This window comes from Sardina pilchardus, chromosome 9, assembly GCF_963854185.1.
Source record: "Sardina pilchardus chromosome 9, fSarPil1.1, whole genome shotgun sequence".
In the NCBI taxonomy this organism is placed as follows: domain Eukaryota; kingdom Metazoa; phylum Chordata; class Actinopteri; order Clupeiformes; family Clupeidae; genus Sardina; species Sardina pilchardus.
This window is the reverse complement of record NC_085002.1, coordinates 29004354-29026506: the sequence shown is the minus strand read 5'-3', so window position 1 is coordinate 29026506 and position 22153 is coordinate 29004354. Positions and strand designations below refer to the sequence as shown.

The following is a 22153-nucleotide window of genomic DNA, read 5'->3' as shown; positions in this document are numbered from 1 at the left end:
TCTCTCTCATGGGACAGGCGAACCCGTTTGTTACCAGCGAACTTTGATTGACGCTGCTTTGCTTCTGTGTCGGCGTCGCTCCTCTCCCCCCAATCCCCTGTTTTATTTATACACTGTCTCTTCTCATTGTGTCCCGTCAAATGAAGAGAATAACATTTACTTCAAAAAGCGCCTTCACAGAGCTAAATTGAGAGTTGGAAATTGGTGCCTCATAACGAACCTTGAGTGATGGCTCCTGAAATGTCCTGTCTGGAGAGCTGTATTGGAAACAACCATCATTGCTCCTGATTACCCCAGCAGACAAAACACTGAGCATGCCCCATGCCCCATTCCCCATTCCCCATTCCCCATTCCCCATCCACGGCAGCACTCCGGTCAGTTCAGCTCAGTGAAAACTCAGTCTGGACATCTTCTCCTTTTGTCAGTATTATTGGTTTTGCTGGGAACACCTCCACAAATGGAGGTTCTACAGGCTAAAAGCATTTTTTAATGGATATTTTCATTGAGTTTTTCAATTAGTCTATGACTAGTCATTCATGCACAGGAAATGGTGTTCGTTTTTGAACATTTTAACAAATGATTCCATTTGGCAACAATTCAAGACTCTGAAATTCCATGTTGAATTCAATATACCCAGATATTCTTTGGAACTTTCATTTTCCAACGTTCCCATGACATTTGTGTGAATTTCTGTGAACATGCCAGTCTGTCACAAAAACAAACCCTACTGTACTGTATGCATGCGCGTCTGGCACACGCTTGTTTACTCAGATCACCTGACCTGTGCGTTTCTTCTCCCCCCGGCAGCGGCAGCTCCTCGTCTGGGGCACCAGGGCAGCGTGGCGGTGGTGCCCAGGGGACGGCGGGCGGCAGGAGAGCCCTACTGGGCATACTCGGGTGAGTGCACGCGTCGCCCCAGCACCACAACCACAAAGGGGTTTTTGCACTGAGGATAGGGGTCATCTTACTTTCCCTCACAAGATCAGAAGAGTATATACTTATACCTGAAGCATTTTCTCTGTGATGTATTTGATGTTTCATTGTTTTCAATTGTGGATCTTTCAGTTTTTCTTCATTTTTTTTCAGTTTCAACTACATTCTTGTGTGTCATTAATTCAGTTTTTCGGAGTTTACACATCATCAATTGGATAATAGCCAAAGACAAAATGCAAATTAAAACCTGAAGCAATTACAGTATCTACACCTGTGTTCACGACAGATGTCGTGAAAATTTGTGAATATGTTTTATTTTTATCTCTGATTTTTTTCTGTGGTTGTTGATTTTAATACTATTATTGAGATATTTAAGCATCTGTTCAATTCTCCCTTTATTTCCTGTTATTTTATGACTGCTATTTGGTTCACCAGTGATTAATTGAAATGAATCACACATCTCGTGAAGATAAGCTGTAAAAGTTTGACTTGTTTTCTTGCTAACTACGTCAGTGCCAAAGCAGAAGGCTTGCAGGAACGCCACAGACAGACTTCTGAAAAGCTAGCAGATGGAGACAGATGATATGGACTCTTTTTCCTTTGAAAGTTGGAAGCCTGGGTGTGTGCTGGTATTATGGTCAAATCTGTAGCTGTGAAGCTTAATCACTCGGCTTGAAAATAAAGAGCCTCCCTCGCCACATGTTGGGTCCGTGAAGGTGACAGAGAAGGCATCCGAAAAGCGCGCCGTCTGAATGTTAATGGCCTCCTCCATTGGATTCGTCCGGCATCGTGTTTGCTTTGGTGGTGGGGATGGTTTTCCCCTCAAACCATGCGGGCTCACAACAGATGTCCCTCCTGTTCGGCACTGGCCGCGGAGACCCCGGCTCTGCCCAGCCCAACCATTGTGCGGGGTGGTCAATAGCGCTTTTAGTTCGAGCGTTGGCGGGACCTGCTAATCGGGTGACATCTGATGCATCCAAATTGGCAAGACTGTGGCTCTGTGTAGGGTGTGAGCATACTTGTATCTCTGTGAGTGTGTGTGTGTGTGTGTGTGTGCGTGTGTGCGTGTGTGCGTGTGTGCGTGTGTGTGTGAGTGTGAGTGAAATTGTCTATGTTCCCTATTGGAGGGGTGGGGTAGGTCTGTATGTGTGCATGTGTGAGCGTGCATGCGTTTTCCCTTCCATTGCCATGTTTTCTCACAGGCGAGCCAGAGCGTGTTTGTACATTCTGAATTCCCGTAATCATTTCTAGCTTGGAGAGGCTCCACAGGCCATCTCTCTCTTTCCCTCCCTCCCTCCCTCCCTCCCTCCCTCTCTCTCTCTCTCTCTCTCTCTCTCTCTCTCTCTCCCTCTCTACCCCTCCCTCTCTCTGTCTCTCCCCCTCCATCTTTCTCTCTCTCTCTCTCCATCCCTCTATCCCTCTCTCTCTCTCTGCTCTGGCCATTTAGCCATTATCTCTGGCTCCTGCTTGAGGGTGATGAGGGTTGTTTAGACAGAGAGGGACATGGCTCACACTGTGCAGTCTGTGCTGTGCTGTGCTGTGCTGTGCTGTGCTGTGCTGTGCTGTGCTGTGCTGGGCAACTCTAAACTAAAGCCTCGCTGGTGAGGCCACTCTCCTCCTCAGACTCATGCACTCTCTTCGTCCCCCCTCCGCCTGTTCACTCCATTGCCCTAGCTCTATCTCTCTCTCCACCTCTCTCTCCCCATATCTCTCTCCATCCATCTCTCTCTCCATCCCTCTCTCCATATCTCTCCATTTTCCCCCCTTTTAGGTCTTTGTTTCCACCACCCTCTCTGATGCCTCAATTTTATCAATTTTTGACATCAATTCTGTTGTTTGTCTCAGATTTTGCTATTTTATTGTCCATTTTCTGCCTCTCTCTGTGTCTCCCTCTCTCTCCCTCTCCCCCTCCCTCTCTCCATCTCTTTTTCTCTCACACACCAGCAGACACAGCTCAATTCTCAGCGTATGCCCACCCTTCCATCCTCCTAATTTGAGCTTTGATCTTAACTGCAAATTGAGATGGTTTTCCTCGCGGTCGGGGTCCCGCCTCCTCCGCGGTGTTTAGTGTATGGTGTTTAAAGCCGCATTGTGTGCTGCCGCTCGGTAATACCACTCCAGGAGGGGCCTCTGAATGGGGCTCTTGGAAAGTAATGACTCTCGGCGCCGGCCGCCATGCAGATTTGATGTGTTTAGCAGGATACGGACCCTTATTTGAGTCTTCGGATGAGTATGCAGCAGTCAAGCACTCATAAACCGCCGCCGCATCAAAACAAATCCCACGTCCCCCCAAATCTAATTCTGTTTTGTTTGGAGAGGAAAAAAAGCATGTGGAGGAAGGCTATCTCTCATACGAGGCAACTGATATTGCACCTCTGAGACACTGTGGGAGGCTTCGCCACGTAGCGTTATTGCATTTCACTTTCTTGTTCCTCAGGATTTTCATTTTTCTTTCCCGCTCGATGGTTGTCATTCTCAGTGTGCGGCACATTTTGATTGTTCTCTGTGTGTTCTGCCTTCTCTCTACTGCTCGGTATGTCAGTAAATATCTGTTTTCTGCTCTGACATGAGAAGTCTCTTCTCTTAACTGTCTCTAGCTCGTAGAGAGAACATCAGTCACCTCACATTACTGTTAATCTTCCTGCCTCATGCAAAAACATCTTGGAAAAACAGTGTTTTTTTCGTGGAAGGTACACACGAGCTCCTCTTTGAGCAGGTGTATATTTCACCATGTATTTCTTCAAGGCGTGGTGTTGCTTGTGTGTGTGCTGTTGCTGCACAGTGAGGCATGTTTGTCATTAGCAATATTCACATCACATCCAGGTTATGATTCACAAAGTGGTGCACATCACTGTTGGAGATAAATGGGTGTACTCAAGTGTGACAGGAACACTGTGAACAGGAGCTTTCATCATCTAAAAAAAAAAGGGAAAAAAATTAAGGAATTTCTGACGTAACCTAATGTTTGTTCATCTTGACGGAATGGCCTTGGGTGCAATGACACTCAGTCTGATTAGAGCCACTGTGGCATTGAAACAGCCACCGCAAATATTACAGTAAAATGCCCATTGTATACAGCACCGCCTGGGTAGCCCTCATGGTACGGTGTGTGTGTGTGTGTGTGTGTGTGTGTGTGTGCGACTGTGCGTGTGTGCGACTGTGCGTGTGTGTGCATGTGTGTGTGTGTGTGTGCGTGTGTCTGTGTGTGTGTGTGTGTGTGTGTGGCTGCCACCATCTCCACCGTCTTCTCTCTCCCTCTGCCTCCATATCATCCACTCTCTTGTCTCGCCTGTCATGGTTGTCGCCGAGCACATCATCATCTCCACTCTGAGCAGACCAGGACTGCTAGCCTCCAGCAGCATCCAGCTCAGCACGCAGCAGCTACTGGACAGTTTGGACTGGGCAATAATGCACATTATTTCTGCATTAGTTTACCCGAGGCTTGGTGAAATGGTAAATCTATCTGGGCTATCTATCAGTTAAGGGTTTGATAGGTGCTGGTGGGCCCTGATTGGTCCATTAATCACTGTCTTGGGCTGGGCCCTGATGGATGTGTCAAGATGGCCGCGGCCAGGTAGGGTGGGCGGCATAGAGTCCCTCATAATTTGCGATGATGAATTGTTTTGGCAGGAACCAATTTGTGTGAGGAATTGAGTTCTTAATCACGGCTTCGGGTTCTCTAATTCTGACAATATGTCCCCTTTCTCCAGAAAACTAAACACATTAACCATGTAAATAAATGAGAGAGACAAGGGAATTTGGCTTGTAATCATTCTCTTTTATGGGCCAAAAAAAAGTCCCCTCAAAAAGCCAAATCCACTCTTGGACAACTTCTACAGAGTCTGGGCATACGGATGAGTTTGAAATTCAGATGAGTTTATACTTCTCCTTCACTTATCAAATCCTTTGTGTAAATCCAATGTAAGGCTGTAAAACAAACAGCATATTTTTGATTCATGAAGAATATACAATCGATGATTTTTTAGCTTTTCCATTACTTTCAACCCACACGTGCACCAAGCAGGCCACAGCCAGACAGCCCATGGACTCCCAACCTGTTTTTCAGGCAGTGGCAAAAAAAATCCAATCAAATCAGCACTCTCAACATGGTGTGCTGCCGTTTCCAGGCAATAAGGAGAGGGGGTACGAAACAGGAGGAGTGGGTGGTGAGGCTCCGAACAAGATTTCTCCCCCTTCTGCCTCGTGGAGACTATAGCTCAAAGCTGGCCTCCCCTCTCTGCCTGTGTGCATGATCACACATGATACCCCTGTGAGGCATTAGGCACACTTGGGCTTTATCTGGGCCTGGATTCTGCTTTTACTCAAATTGCATAACACACTCAACTTCCAGCGCCATCGCGTCACAGCACTGCAGCGACGGCAGCACAGCCTCTCGTTACTGTTTTCTGGAAGCATCTACGCAAGTGTGCCAGCGACAGCCTCGTAGCGAGGATCATTTGATGGATACTGAGTCCTGAGTATGTGCATCCGCTCTTTGTCCCTACTTCAGCGGCTTTAGAGATGTAGGAGCCAGAGTTGTAGTGCTCTAGTCTATTCACCGGGGCGCCTAGTTCCTCCACCCACCCCCACCACCACCCCCCTCCATCCCCCTCCACAAGTGCTCTTTCTTCAGCTGGCTATCAATGAGACTCAACAAGAACGTCCTCACCCAGCTGCTTAGAACATTTAAGGCGGGGTCGCTTCCCTGGAGTGGTCCGGTGGCCATTAAAGTGCCTTTGGAGTGAGTACATAGCGAACTTTATTTTGGAAGATCGTATCGCGCCGTTCCCCAGTCAGGAAGGGGAAATGTCTGTCTGGGGCAGCGCCGTCAAGCATGTATATGGTGCATGCAGAAGCTGTATGGAGCCGACCGGGCCGGAACCCGAGGTCTGCTCTTGGAGTGTCCAGCCTTTTGTATGGGGTTGCTTTCCTTTTTCTCTGAAGTCTGACCAAATACATTTTTTTAATCGTTAATTTTGTGCCTTTCGGTGCTCAGTTCACCCTCGTCTCGTAAGACTATTCACAGAAACAGATTTCACCGACATCCAAGGCTGCTTTACGGAGTCTTGTTTTGACTCCTCATTTAATGAAAGAACGAAAGCTCTGACAATTTGCAGTCTCTGATCAATACGTGGGTTATGCTGATGGGTCATCTTTAACTTCTGGTTAAGCTACCGTCATAATACGGAGCATCCAGAAAAAATTGTTTATAAAGCACTTGGTCAAATTGAAAAATGTATTGGTAGTCATGCGTGATGGTGGTTGTCTCAGTGGGAGGCATATTACTTGAATGATTGCCCCCCCCACCCCCCAATATCCATCAAAGATGTTGCTGTTTTGTTGCAGGCAAAAAAAGCGTCTATTCTCACCACTTGCACAGCACCGGTCCTTTTTGGTCCGCGCCTTTCGCTTCGGTCCGTCTCCAAACCGAGAGGCGTGGAAAAGCCTTGTGTGCCAGCCTCACTGATGTGCCATATGTGCAACAAAGGTGTTTGTGCAACAAAGGTGTATCAAATGGATCTGTCAGCCCATCTGTTTGCTGGGCTCCACAGCGGCTCGCCAGGGTCCCTCTGACCTCATACTGCTCACTGAAGAATACTTGATGAAAGGACGGTTTGAGGTTTGAGGTTACGCTCGGAGATTGATGGAAGCTTTTTTTAATTATTTTTTTGCCCGCAGAGCTGAAATTGAGACAAACACAGATTTTTCTGAATGTCCCAGATATATATTGCTGCTCTACATTTTTTCTAAAATTAGCTGCGCGACGTGTCTCTTTAATTTGTATATACACACGGAGTTAATCTCCCACATTCATTGAGTGGCGTTTACATAACCCCTGACCCCACATCCAGCGCTCTAAACTGTGTTAACCCTGCGTGAGGAAGTGGCGTCACTCTGGCAGCGTCCACCCTGCATTATCTCAGAGGCTGTTTGAAGAGTCCGGCCGAGAGGAAGGCACGCCAGCCACACAATCAACAGGGCCCGGGTACAGCCTGTCCCGCATGTGTTCTCGGGCCAACTCCCTTGCATGAGAACAGCCCCCACCCCACCCAGCCTCACCACCCCCCGTCCCCTCCACCCGCCCACCCACCCACCCACCCACCCCGCACACAATCAAGCGCTCCAAGATAACCGTAAGATAGCGCAGCTCGGAGGCAGAGGCGGTGTTTTGCCTTGAGGTAATGTTGTGAGGGCTTGGCGGCGGCGATGGCGGCCATTAACTTGTTGTTTGATTTAGTGTTTTCTCACCTGCCCTCCGCCTCCGCCTGAGACTTGAGCCGAGTAATTAGAGTCCGAGATTAGAGCAGCGAGTCTTAGATTACAGCGCTGCTCTGTGATACTCCCCACGAGTACCCCGGCTCTTTTGCCAAGTCTTTAACTGTATTTAGTCAAGCACGCATGCTGTTTATAGTAAATATTTTAATGATATATACTGTATATAAATAAATATGTAAATATGTAAATATATAAATGGTGCATATGCTGTATACATATTTATTAATCATGCCCTTCACCCCCTGTTCTGTGCTATACAATTATTATATTGTAATTAACTATATAATTATTCTTAATTATCCTCAGAGTTTTCACTTATTTTCCATTTCCCTTATTATCTCATGCAAATATCATAATAATCTTCCCACTGGTTTTGCCATGGAGGGTCACATTTAGATGATGCGCTTGCTGGACAGGAAGATAATTGCTTCATTGGTCACAAACTAGCAAAGACATGTTGTGATGCATCTGTCTGAGATAGTGCCCTCACTCTGAGCAGAGGCTGCTCCGGCCGTTCTTTGCCGTCATTAATGCTCTTATCAGGGTAACGTTACACTAATACCCGTTCTCTCTTTTCCACTCTGCTGCTCGCCGATCGAGTAACACCATTTGTTCTGTGGGACATCGGATCACCAGGCTGCTTTTCTTTTCTTTTCTGTATTCCAGTTTTTGGTTGCTGCTTCAGCAGCAGAGTTCTCGAATCCAAGCCTTTCCTCGACGCCTGCTGGAAAGGGGGCCTGGTTTATAATTCTGACACATTGATCGATATCCACCTCCTGCTTTCAGCGCCCATACTGTAGCTCCAAATGGAGGGAGCCTCTCTATCAGCAGTCGGCGAGGAATGTAATTATGTCAATCATCAAATGCATGGGGCATGATAACGCTGTGTCTCACCGAGCTAATGGGCTGATTAACAGGCAGGCAAAAACACTGCTCCTCCGAGCTGCCTCGGGAAATGGGTGGAGGTCGGAAAAGGGCAATAATTCAATCTGAAAGGCTAGAATAAATAATGGGCCTCCTGTCTTATCACACACACCAATGCTGGGGAACCATGTTACATAAGCCCTCCTGTTCGAGTAGCAATGCATGCGGGTCGAAGTCAGTTCATATTGTTAAAAGGAGTTTTACTGAGGCCAGGTTGAGTAGGTTACATTCACAAACTTACAGACATTGTGAACTTCATGTGCTGTACAGTCGTTACCCACGTTCTATTCAACTCAAGGCGAAGTTTTATAGTGGAGCATTTAGCAAGCAACTACAAGAGTCGAGAGAGCTCTTGTGGTGATTACAAATTCCGTGCAGCGCTGGTCTGCCGTTAAAGATCACGAGGTTGCCTTTAAACTGTTTGCACCAGTCCTTTTCTCTCCTGATTGATTTTTCATAGCGTAGCTGCTCAGTGAGGGAGTCTTGCTGTAGTTCTCTTTGAAGATGCTGGAGTCTCTGAATGCCTGATCACAGGTGAATTCTTAAAGCCGACGGAGTAATTACCAACAAAGGCATTCTGTCTTGCCATAAACATCATGCACACTTTCTTCTTTGTTTGGAAGAGGGCCTGGAGGGTCATATTCATCAGCCTATACGTCAGTTTTTATTGCTTTGTTTTTACAATCAAAGACTTGTGATGATTTTTTTTACCATGGGATAACCATGACAACCTCAACAACAAAAGAAAGAACCTACAAACTGAATTATTTTGAATCAGTCAAGTCATGTACGTAGGCATCGATCATTTGTATATTGCAGGCAGTTACATGATGTGTACCATGCTGTGTGACTGGAATTCTTAAAGACACTCGGAGCCTGGAATAGGAACAAAGGTGGGAGAGAGGCTTCCAGATGTCCAGTAGAGAGCTAGACCCTCGTATGCCGCTCCTTTGATATCTCAAGGTTTTGTCATGCTTCTCAAAGGGCTTGTCTGGCTCTCATGTTTCTTGCCAGTGTGTGTACACAGCGTTTGAATGCCTGCACCCGGGGTACCATGTCTCTAGCTGCTCCTGACTGGGCCGAGAGTCTTTGGTTAATAAGATTAGATCGACGGCTTCTAATGCGAAGCGCTTCACCTCGTCAGTGATCAGTGCTCGGGCCACGGCGTGTACAAGGGGGATTGTGGGCACCACGCCATGAAAGGAGATGCCCGAGAGGACGTGGGGGGAGAGGCTCTTTATTGCGCATAATCGACTTTGGTGTTTGTGGATTTCATTTCTCCCACCAAGGGGTGAACAAGGCCCTTGCTGCATCACAGATTACAAGTGAGAGGTAGCCCACTATTCACCCAGAATAGGTAGGGAATGTAGCCCTTCTATCCGGTCAGACGCAAAGGGAAATACGCAACATAGCATCTAAGCTGAGTCTCCCTTCATTGACAATGTCTGTCTGAGTGACAGACATTCAGACATTTTTTAGTGGTAGGCTGATTAAACAGATGTATGAAAACAATAGGTACAGGGTCCTTTTGGTCACTGAAATCTTTATAAACTAATAGGATAATATGACTAATATGAGTGAAAATTCAAGCCTGATTAGGTTAGAAAAGTTTTACAGCAGAGGTTATGCAACTGTGTGGATATAGTTAATCTTCAACTTTTAATGAGCTGTCTTGCCTCAGAGAGAGAAATTACTGTCAATATGGAAATATCTAACAAATGAAACTTAAATGAGCAGCGGTACATGGTGAATGAAACCCAAGGTGTCAATATATGGGAACACATAATGACTGCCATATGCACAATCATGATTAAAAGATGACATCACTGATTCAGAGACAAAATGAGCAAACTTAGATTTGGTTACATTTGTTGTGTGTGCCACTACTTCAGTGAGTTGCAGAGATGGCTCTCAGTGGCACCTCTGCTTTCTTATCATCTTAAGCACACTCATGCCAACCTCACTGAGGGGTCCGATGCTTTATGTCAGCACAAATACCAGACACATTGCCCTCCTCCTTTATTCTCGAGTCATTCTTCAAAATGGGAAAGGACAATGAAATGCAAGAGTTCAAATAAGAGCTGAGTTTATTAAGTCGGGAGGGGTTTATAAAAAAAAGTGCTGATACTTGTAGTTAAAACAATACGGTAGCTAAAAAGCTCCAATCAAATGGAACTGGTACAAACTTGCTTGGAAAAGAACCAGAGTCTATCTTGCTCCTAAGCACAGTCAGGAGGATGGTAAGAGAGGCAAAAATGGCCTTGGTATCACTGCTGGAGAAATACAGATAAAAGTATCATCTGGTCTAAATAAATCTAAAAAAAATATCAAATGTGACTTCCATGCAAACAGATTGTATAAAAGGCTTGCCAAGAAAAGCAGTCTTGTCATTTACCTATATGTAAATATCTGGAGCTGCTAAATGCTACTGGGACATATTGCCTGGAGACGTGATCTATGGTCAGAGAATATAGAGAATTGAGCTTTTCATCAGCAAACATTAAATTAGGCAATTAGCCCCGGGAAGTCGTAGGTTACAGTGATTTTAGAACAGCTGCCTAAAACTCCCCTTAGCTGTTCTACTGTAAAATCTCTGATACCTGGAATTGAGTGGCTTATTGCTTTTCTATAATGGTTACGACATATATATATCTGGCAAGATTTCATAAAATAAATGCACAGCAACTTAATGGTTGCCAAGCAATGTCGAGACACAGCTACTCTAACTTTTGAATCAAGTTGCAATAAGTTGTGGTGCTGTAATACAGAACAAAATGCGGTCAGGGAGTATGTTTGTGCTGTTTTTACAAAGGCATCGAAAGCCATGCAGCCAATCATAATCAAGGACTGGAACTATCCGTTTTAGAAACGGGGTTTTAATCCTCTTTACCAGGGATGCCAATAAATATGGACGTGTCTGTCCCAGCCCTAATTATTCCCGAGTGGTAACTGAGCGCTGCCTGTCCGGACCCTTAACCGAGTAGCCGTTGCCATCGCTTACATCCACAGCCACTGTGTGTTGGCTGTCATCCCTCGCCCTGAGTCAAAGCCGCTGATGGGCTGATTGGACTCGACTGGCGAGGATGCGTGCGCCAAATGTGTGAGAGCTGCCAGGCCGTGTGCAGTGTGTACCCTTCCCCGGGGGACAAAACGGAAATGACAAGGCAATCTCCACTCCGCCGCCCACCCCCACGCCAGCGTGGCCGAGGTTATCCGTCCCCAAGGTTAATGGGATGGTGGCGGGTAACAAAGGGGCCAGATTGAGACAAACACGCGCCTGTTGTACTTCAGGGAGTCGGACACGGAGCAGGTGATGCACACACAACGCTGCGAGTGAGCTAAGCAGATGGCACGGAAAAAATTACACACACACACACACACACACACACACCAACACACGAGAGAAATGCGTACTAAGCCAAAGGAACAGCTGAGCAACTTCACACACCTCATACACCCCCCCCTCCCCTGCACCACACACACACACACACACACACTCACACAAACACACGCAGCACACACACACACACACTTGCACACAAATTCAGCATTGTCACCCAAGTACTCTCAGCTCCATCACAAACCTCAGTGGCCCACCTGGGCTCAATTTGAGCAGGTTCATCTAGACTCACAGTTTGGCTCCGTAATTATGGCCGCCACCTGCACATAAGGGAAGGGAAGAACAAAGACAACCCAGAGGATGTTAGTCGATACCAGGGCACATACTGTAGCTGGGGACGGCTTCCCCGTGGGGTCGTGTCCAGTGGTATGTGCTGCTGGGTGAAGGGGGTAAAGAAGTGGACAGACCGCACTGTATATTGCCATTTTTGACAGTAATCGATAAGACAAAATTCAAACTTCAAATAGCCTACATTTTATTTCATTGCCAATACCAATTTTTAGCAATATTTTTATTCCTAACTAAATATATATAAATATATTGAATTTCTCTTGACCAGTATGTTTGTTCTGTCTGAAAAAGACACTATCACATGCCAAAAGGTGACAATGTGGGAAAACATGGAATAAACCGTTTTTATCTTTTAACATTTTTATGAAAAATTGCATGTCCAAAATTATTCATACCCTTTTTAAATAAGCAATGGAAACATATTTCATTTGCAGCTCTCAAAATGTTTTTTTAATGCCTACCAAGCCTCTCCATGTTTCCACAATGATTCTAGACCACACCTTTTTAGCAGTAATCCAGGAATGATTTTTTTGCCATCACTCTGGCCTTAAAATGGTGATATAATTCTCTGTTATCCATATCTTGCTCATATTTTGGATCATTGTGTGGGTTACTGTAATGGTCTAATGCCGCCTATTGGGGCAGGTCTCTCGGCAGACTACCTGATCTTTTCCTCCACAACTCTTAACGTGGCCCTTGTTTAGTGTGTCCATTTACAGTACTTTGAGAAGGTCACTCCGACAGCCGAGTCTGGAATGCAGCATTATTCTGACCTCTGCTTGGTGGCAGGAGCGTATTATGCTGAGTGCCATGGATGGTCAAGGCTTCAGTCAGGCCTCTTAATTAGAATGGGAGCTTGGCATGGAGGCTCCGGAAGGGAGAAGGAGGAGGACAGACACCATCTAGCTTGCGCGCACATCATATGAGCACACATTCATTTAAAGTTCAGAATACAAGGTTATACTCCAGGATTGTGTCCACAAATTGACGTACTGACCCTGAAAACACAACGCAGTATTTCATGTGTTGTGCCCAGTGCGTGCAGAAGTGTTTAAAGGGATAGTTTAGTATTCAGAGGTTGTTCTCATTTCCACTCAACATTTCATCTGCCTCAGCGTATCCCCCAGTCAGCCACAGAGAAATTGTGTCTGTGATTTTTAGTACACGTTTATCGTGAAAATTATGGGCCGTAGTTCAGATTTACAACTCACTCAAAAATAGACCTGCTTCTCATCAGCAGTGGAGAGAACATGAGGGTTTCACTTTTTAAAAAGAAGACATTGCTAGAGGAGGCTTGAGTTTCAGGAGCCGGCAGGAGGGAGCGTGTTGAAGCGAGTGGAATTCACACCATCATGAATCACTTCACTTTGGGAGTTCCTTGGATATGACAGAAACAATATCTCTAAGCTTAATAATTGATAGGTCTTGGCTTAAAGGATCTTGTTGGTGGTAGGGCTGGAAGAGAGAGCCGTCAGGTGTGAGAGGTCCAGGCAGCAGCAGATGAATGTGATTGGAGCTGGCAAGCAGATCATCTGTCTCGTGTGGCATGCGGGTCATGGTGAACTCTTGTCTGGTCTTTTTAATGGCCCATATGTCTGGGCCTTCAGATGAAGTGTGCCACTTGCCCACTGCAAGCGGCCATTTTAGATGACATTAAACCCACATTTATGTTTGCTGATAGTTTTAGATAGAAGCACTTGCTGTTTAATCCATTTTTAATGGATTTCATATAGGGATTCTAAAAAGGGCGAATTGTTTTAGGTGCTGGATTCAATAAGCTTAATTTGTGACTGTCAGTGCATGTACTGTAGAGTAGAGTGACAAGAAACAAGAGCCAGGGCTTTTTTTTTACTGATGAATTGGATTGTTTGGTTTTGATGTAGAAGTGTGTGCAGCCATGGATATTAAAGCAACCATCACACTTAAGATCAATAGGCCTGTTGAATATAGAACTGGCGCAGTGCTTGATATGAGTTCATTGACAAAGTACTTTTAGAAAATTGACATAGCAGTGGAATGAAATTGGATTAGTTGAAAGCAAATCACATATGGAGGAAGCAGATAGGCTATGAGGAAAGGAAGACTAGAAAAGCTCAATGTTTGAAAAATAGATATTGGCATCAACAATTTTGTCAAATATACAGATAGTCGAGTCTCAATGATGACAAAAAAAAGAATTGTTAACTCGTGCTGCCTCGCCAGCATGATAGCCTAAGCCTGTGGAGTCTATTTCCAGAGATGCTCCTTCCTGCCTTCGGTGGACATCTGACCCCTGGCTGGGTAGTTTTGGCATAGCAAACCCCCATCTATTTCATGCACTTAACAAATACAAGCAAGTGAAGGAGCAATCAATAGAGGTCCAGTCACACGTCTGAAATTCCACAGGTGTTTTGGATGAACACAGGCACGGAGCATTGAGCAGCATCATTTAAATGAGCACGTCTTGCAATGCAATTAAATCAGTTCAAAAAAGATTTATTGAACTGATACCTTGTTCCATCTCAAGAATAATGGATGCTGTGCTCTTAATGTATTCTGTTGAGACTTCTTTAGATCATTATAAGTACCATCACATTTACATGTAATCAGATTTGAAACTTACAAAATGAGGAATAACATTTTAAACATCATGGCATTGGAGACCTTAGGGACCAATAAATGCTACTGCCAGGATGAGCATGTGTAGGGCTGCAGTTTAAGTATTTGTTTAAGTGTAGTCACTTGCTGCGTTTACATGAGAGCTTTAATTCCGAATAAAACCAAGTTAAATCGGAATAAAAGTTAATTCTGCTTTAAAAGAGACCATGTAAACGCTTATTCCGCTTGAAAATGATTATTCTGAATTAAACTTAATTCCGATTTAAGTGGTTGGTTTATTCCGATGTTAAAGCGGAATTAACGCACCCTTTGATCATGTAAACCTTTATTCCGATTCAAAGTTTATTCCGTTTGTTTGGCGCATGCTCATACAAGGAGGAAGACGCAGCGCATGCTCGTTTCTTGCTAATTCGGCTCCGTCTTCTTCCCCCCCTTCTCCGGCACTGTTCTCCTCCTCAGCTAGCAAACGTGAAGCTTGACAATATTCTCGAGCTGCTGGTTAAATAGTAGGCCTATTATCAGAATTACTTGTGAAAACCGTTTTCATTATGTTATTGCCCATGCTATAATTTTAACCCGAGATGACAAAAAAGCCGCTAGCCAGCTAAAGTTTGTTTTCTTCCGGTAGACCTTAATTAGGCTGCGTTCATGCACCGCCTGTCCAATCGGAACCCTTCCCGACCCCCAGACGTTCAGCGGAATACAATAAAGCGGAATTAACCTATGCTCCATGTAAACGCCAATTCGGAATGATTATTTCCATGTAAACTCGAAGGAGAATATTTTAATTCCGATTTATTTAATTCTGAATAAACTAATTCGGAATTAAAAACATCATGTAAACGTGGCAAATGAAGTAGGAGAGAAGAAAGAAAGTGCATGATAAGTGCATGTTAAGTGTGTTGGGTTGTTAGATGCATAGATATTAGAACGCTAGATACCGCATTGTTCCATCAAGTTCTATTAGGTGGCATACGTCAACGCGGCCGCCATATATACTATAGCCTACTTATATATTGCTGGGGGCAACACCTTACTGTCTATGTGCAATACTTGCCGGCAATCAGAGACACCTGTCTGATTTCCAATCAGAGACACCTGTTTCTCCACTGACCTCCACTCAATAGGGCTCGGGCACACGCCTTGCATTCTAGGAATATTGCCGCCATGTTGGTAGCGCACCGAACGTAATATCCATTCACTCAGATGCAGAAGACAAGAAGCAGAAATATAGTATTAGCGATTCTTTTCCTCTTGCGATTGTGGGTTGCGCTGTTACACCCCACTATACAGCAACATATGACCAAGAAGGCAAAAACTAAGTGACAGGAACACACTAATAGGCGGGAGTACAGTAAATCCATAGTAATCCATAGTAAACTAAGGAGTGAGGCTGCCAATATGGCTGTGCCCGCCAAACAGATTTTGGAATTATGAATCCTATAGGATTTTGGTTCCAAAATCTGATTGGAATCCTAAAGGACTTTTTGATAAGAGAATGAAAATGCAGGGATTGGTGTAGGTCAGGCGTATGTGTAGAAGCGGCAGAGTTGGTAGGCGTGTTGAGTTAGTTGGGCCCGATTTTTCTCATTGAATAGTGCAAAGCGGCATGACTATAACTGAAGCGACATGGTTTCCTTTCAGTGCATGGGGATATTATCTACAGACAGAGAGATGATGAACGCTGTGAGTGAGAAAGCTATTCAAACATGTTTAGCTCAATAGACCTGTCTGCCATCTCGATAAACGAGGTTAGGCAGATTGTAAGACTTTTAAAGGAAGCCGCATCATTATCACCCTCGCAGTGAAAGGAAACCTGACCTTAATCTGTCAGAATCAAAAGAAACTTTACCCCCCTTTCCCTTGAGTGCTCAACCCTGGGCCTGGCAATTTAAAGACTGGATTCCACCAGAGCCAAGGTCCTAATGAGTTCAGATGGGTATTAATGAGTAAGCCGAGGCTAGTTAGGGAAAACTAATATACTTAGCGTGCTACATTTTCCACATCAGATGATCTCATTGACTGTGTGCAGTTGCTGTGTAGTTTTTGGTGATGCATGTTGCATTGGTCTCTTGTTTTTCTAGATGCGCTGAAATATGAAACAGATTGAAAGTAAGGCTTGGATAGTCTGTAGAGAGCAACTGGAGTTGAATTACCTTACCCAGTAAGCCTTTTAGAGCATCGAAGATGCTGGCATTGCCTAAAACGATGCTTGACATTTTTATGTCTGTTCGTGTTCTTTTTTATGTCTCACTGTTTGATATCCTTGAGAATGTATGATGAGATTCAGTAACTTTTTCACATTAATCCTCCTGTTAAGTTAAAACAAAGACAATTATTTTTTCTTTGAAATGTGAATGCAAGGACAATCTCCACTACAATAACTGGTCTGCACACTGACTATGAAAAACAGCAGAAATCATCGAACCATTTTTAGTACTATTACTACTGCTAAAGAAAGGAGACAGCTTCCCTCATTACTGATGACTAAATTACAGTGGGACACAGGTACCTCTGCTATTTTCCATCTGAATATCTCTTATTCTGAGAGTCCTGTTACCATGGTAATCATGTGTTGGCAAGCGAAAGATGAAACACTGTATGTGTGTGTTAAGCGCAGCCCCAGTTAAGACCTTGTCATTAGCATTGACATTCAGGTGGAATGAATCAGACATGCCTTTGCCTACTTTGCTCTCTCTCTCTCTCTCTCTCTCTCTTGCACACACTCTGATTAGGGTTACTAGTAGTAATTGATGGCTGTTTTTTACAAACTGTTTTTTTTGTCCGCTCTCTCCGCCATGTGTACTGATTACAGGATATTCCTATTCATATTCTGTCCCTTTATGGTCCGATGTCCTCCCCGATAACGGCTGAATGATTTATAAAACGATTAGCATTAGTATTGGAATGAAAGACATGAACTGTTTGTCTCTGAGCCTGCGAAGAGCCTCGGCAAACATTCCGCCGATACTGAAATCATTTGCATGCAACTCCGCAGAGAGGAATCTTCTGAAGAAGAACATTGAAGTTGTTGTTTGACAAAAAGCATGCCCCCATTCCCTGCTCCACCCTTTGTTGATTCAGGTGCCCGTGGTTTCAACCTCTCGTAACTCGGTTTCACTGGGTAAAGGGGGTTGTTGGATTAGGATAGTGGTCGGAGTAGGGGTAAAGAACATGGTGTTGGTGTTGGGCCTCGGTAATGACGAGAGGTGTTTGTGCTGTTTTCTCCCCTGTGCAGGGAGCCACGGGCCGGGGCGCTGGGCCTCGTCCTACCCTGAGTGTGCTGGGGAGAACCAGTCACCGGTGGACATCTCCGACAAGGACGCGCACGTCTCCAACGAGTGCCAGGAGCTCACGCTGGAAGGGTTCGGATCGCCGTCCTCCAACAAGACCTCCATGAAGAACACGGGAAAGACCGGTCAGTACCATCCTGGGGGGACGGGAGGGGACGGGGGGTGGGGGGTGGCCTTGGCAACGACGGTGAGGGTCGTTAACCCTGACAGCCTATCATAACTCCACGCACAGGGCAGCAGTGGTCGTCTCATGAATGTTTGACTGCTGTCTGATAAGCCAAACAACTGTGGGCTTGCGAGTGCTTAAAAGTTAATCCCAATCAATATTAAAAACAGGCCATCCTGTCTGTCAGAAACTGCTCCTGTTTGTTTACACTCAAGCTTAATCACACTCGGAGATCTTCTCCCAGTTAGATGCCAGCCCACTGGCTCGGACCAAGGGCACAGACAGCTCTGAGCCAATGCCATCGATCAAGGATTTGACTTTTACACAAACTGATTTGGCCCACGCTGTGATCCAAAGTCTCTCTGGCGATTCTGACACAGAATCTCAGAATCGAGATAGACGCTCCCACATTAAACAAACATGGAGAGAGAAAAAAACACATCTGGCGTGACGATGCCATGAATATTTATCGTGTTAGTTGTGATAAAACATTCACTGGTGATTAGATAGTGACTGCAACTGCTCGGCCCTGATATAGTGCGACTGGTGTGGATGCCGAGGCGTTGATGTCGTTTGTGTGCCGTGTACAGAGAGCTCAGACAAGCCCTGTAAATCCCTGGTGCTTTATATCTCTCTCTCTCTGTCTCTCCCTCTCTCTCCTCTCTCCCCCACCCCCACCTCCTCTTTCTCTCTGTCTCTCTCTCTCTCTCTCTCTCTCTATCACTCTCTCTCTCTGTCTCTCCTTCTTGCTGCACTCTGAGCTGCGGTGGCCTATGTAGGCCCCAGAGCCCCTGCCAGGGGCAGATATATCTGTGGTTCCCCACAGGCTCCTGCTCAGTCCTGTTCCCCCTCCCTGCTTCCTCCTATTTGTCACGGCTCCTTTAAACAGTCCCTGCGTCTCCTCTTCTCTAGCTCTCTCCAGCTCTTAAACTGGTCGACTTTGTTTATTTCCGCGTCATCCATCCGCAGCGTCAGGCCTGAGGTCAGAATATCCTGTCTACTTTGACAGTCTTGGTGAAGAAAATCCTGTCACCAACATTCAATCAACTCTGGCCTCGACTCTGTTAAAATGGCAGCTCTGAAAATATAAGGGGGGTTGTCAGCTTATGGTATCCTCATGTTATCTTCAGGTGGAGGTGGGGGGTGTGAGGAATAAGCGAAGGCAAAATCTTGACGTTTTAGGGCCTCAAAACAGCGCAGCATGTGGATAAATATGCCCATGAATGTGAGCGGCAGAGACTCACAGACGCTGTCAGGGAGGGTCTGGGAGAGCAAGAGATGTAAGACGTAGCCTGGAGCGGTGTCAGTCTGGCCTAGGCTGCTGCACGTCTCAGAACAAGCCACGGCAGGAGCTGTGTCCAGAAAGTGCTACTCTCATATCTCACTAGCACTGCCCTCGTATTAACGTGCTCTGTCCACACAACAGAACATTGCGCATACGCAGACAGTTTTTTGTTATATTTTTTTTGTTTTTGTGCGGAATACGGTGGGTCTGAAGCCAGTTGTGAACTTACGTCAACGTGAAGTGTCTGATCTCAGACACTGCTTTTTGCCTAATTGGAGTGGGAGAATAAATCCGAAGAGAGCGACGTCAGAGTGCTTTTTGAAATGGCACTCCTTCTTGACTGCCCCCTGCCAGCGCATATTTATTTTTCAACAGGACCAATAATTTTGATGTGCCAAAATTTGTCTCATAAAAAAAGCAGCATTATAAATTGTCGGGTTCCATTTAAAAGGCAGTCAATGTGACAGAGTGTATTTTTGAAGGCCTGGCAGTGTAATTAAAACTCTGAAGCCCGGGGTAAACTTTTTGAACATGGCTTAAAGCATTTTGTTCGCCAGGCTTATAATTTTTACAGGGAGTTTAGAGGAACGTATGAAAGCGTGTTCTTGTGCTGTCCCCTTCATATTTAAAGTTACCACACCACGGGAGGGGACCAGGCAAATGAGACTACTAACAATGATGTTGAAATGCCAAAGTGTCTAAAAACATGTCTCTCACAAAAGACTATTTAGTAATAGGTTAGTTAACGCTCACAATTTCCCCTTCATCCCGGACTATTATGGTACCATTACATTTACTGTACTCTCCATTGTGCTATATTCAATAATTTAGGTTGTGAATGTTCAATAATAGGTTAGTTACCTCTCATAATTGTACCTTCATCCTGGATTAGTATGGTTTGGTATGATAAGGCAATTGCATTATTTACATATTGTGCCAGATACCACTGTTGAGCCTTCTGGAGGTGTCATGAGCCTAATTCAACACTGATAGAGGAAGGTGCCTGTTTGATAACCTCAATGAAATGCTCTTGAATACTGTTGGTGATGTTATTTGCCCAAGTGAGTTTGTTTTTGATGGTAAATACTGATTGGTCGCTGTGTGAAACCCACTTTTAACATCTCCCCTGTGAATATTTGACAATAACTCTATGTTATGCTCCTGTTCTCATTGGGCCACTCCAGTGTCCATCCTGCTGAGGAATGACTACTTTGTGAGGGGGGCGGGACTGCCTGGACGTTTCAAAGCTGAGAGGATGGAGTTCCACTGGGGCCACAGCAACGGCTCAGCGGGGTCTGAGCACAGCATCAACGGCCGCAAGTTCCCCGTGGAGGTAAGAGAGAGAGAGAGAGAGAGAGAGAGAGAGAGAGAGAGAGCTGGCCCTGTAGCCTACACTGGGGAACATACAGAGAATTGCCATTCTAAACACAAACATGTAAAAGACCAAAGCCCAGAGATGTGTGGATGTGTGCGTACTGAGACATTGAGACATTACACTCTCAGATATTTAAATCTTTCTAAAATGTGTAGCCTGGGGTGGCTGAATTTTGATTCAGCATACTTGTTTTCGTCCTAATCATTACTGTAAGAAGAAGAAGCCACACTCATATCATTGCGGCGAATCCTGCGCTGGTTCGTCCGTGTTCTCAGCCTTTTCATTACCCACAGACGAACAAGACGATTGGTTATTTAAGAGACTCCAGGTTTACTCAGCCAAAGCAATTAAACCAAATAAAGCCGGCGTAAAGAAGCCTCAGCAATTGGCTAATATGGTTAAAAGCTAATGATGAATGGCCAACGCTCCTCCGTCTGAACACATGGATGGAGAATAAATGAACACAATTAAAGCATTGAATAAAGAAATTTCAAAGAGAGAAATTGATGAGCTTTGTAAGGAGCACTTTGCTTTGTGGCGGATTCAAGCGTTAACGGAATTATTCGCTGAGACTTCCTCCCTCCCTCTCTCCCTCTCCCTCCCTCTCTCTCTCTCTCTCTCTCTCTCTCTCTCTCTCACAGTCTGCTAATTCTCTTGGTGCTATAGCCTCGCATGCTTTAATGCCAACTGAATGTAAATGTCCAGAATGGGACTGTTTTGAAACAGGTGCCTTTAAAATGCTTAACTCTGAGTATATTTTGTGTGAAATAGAAAATATCGGCTGGCCATTTCTCTTCTGGTGCAGAGATGTGGTAGACAGGTGCAGTTCTCACTATAGTTTGTTGACTGTCAAATGAGAATATATTTTCTCTCTGCAAAATAATCAACCACTTTAAATGCATCATTACACTGGCATGAAACACTACAAGGTAAATGGATGATTCATTTGGCCTCGGTATGGGCATACAGTGCCTTCACAGGAGCCTCACCTGACTGAATTAGCATTCATACAGATGAAGTTAAAAACACGCTCCTTTAAATGAATATCGTAGAGATCTAATATTCTTCACACAGGAGATAGACAGTGTGTTAACGGCACTCTTGCGCTTTGAATGTGGCCCATCATAATGGCAAAACTGATGCACCGAGGTGCCCAGTCATATGATATTTTCAGTGCAGCCCATTTAGTGTGAACTATTTTTGTTTTTGAGTAGCCCACAAACAAACTCACTACCTTTTTTTTCAGAGGAAATTACCATGAATGGACTGAAAGGATTGAATGTCCATCAGGAAGTCTACTTAAAGGTTCCACAGAGAAATGCTATCAGGCTGAAAGGGGAGCCGTTATTAAGGAGATGATTCACGAGTATATACTGTAAGGGATGTAATGTTGTCAGAGGATGGCAGTAATGACTGTAATGACAGTAAGCAAGCAAGCTAGCTATGGCAGGCATAGTAGTAGCATTAGTATTATTATTCGTATTCGTATTCGTATTCGTATGCAAATTCGTATTCGTATTCGTATTTGTACTCATATTTGTAGTAGTATTAGTATTAGTAGTAGCAGCAGCAGTAGCAGCAGTAGTAGTAGCAGCAGCAGTAGTAGTAGTAG

The 22153-nt window shown here is 44.9% G+C and overlaps 1 protein-coding gene across 1 annotated transcript in view; it reads left to right on the top strand.

Annotated features, from left to right (window-relative positions):
- The window catches only part of ca16b (carbonic anhydrase XVI b), a 69970-nt gene that overhangs the window by 13958 nt on the left and 33859 nt on the right, over positions 1-22153 (top strand). Inside the window, exons 2-4 of the mRNA XM_062544623.1 lie at positions 808-897; positions 17661-17840; positions 20351-20499. Coding sequence (XP_062400607.1) covers positions 808-897; positions 17661-17840; positions 20351-20499 — 419 coding nt within the window. The remainder of the gene's footprint in view (positions 1-807; positions 898-17660; positions 17841-20350; positions 20500-22153) is intronic.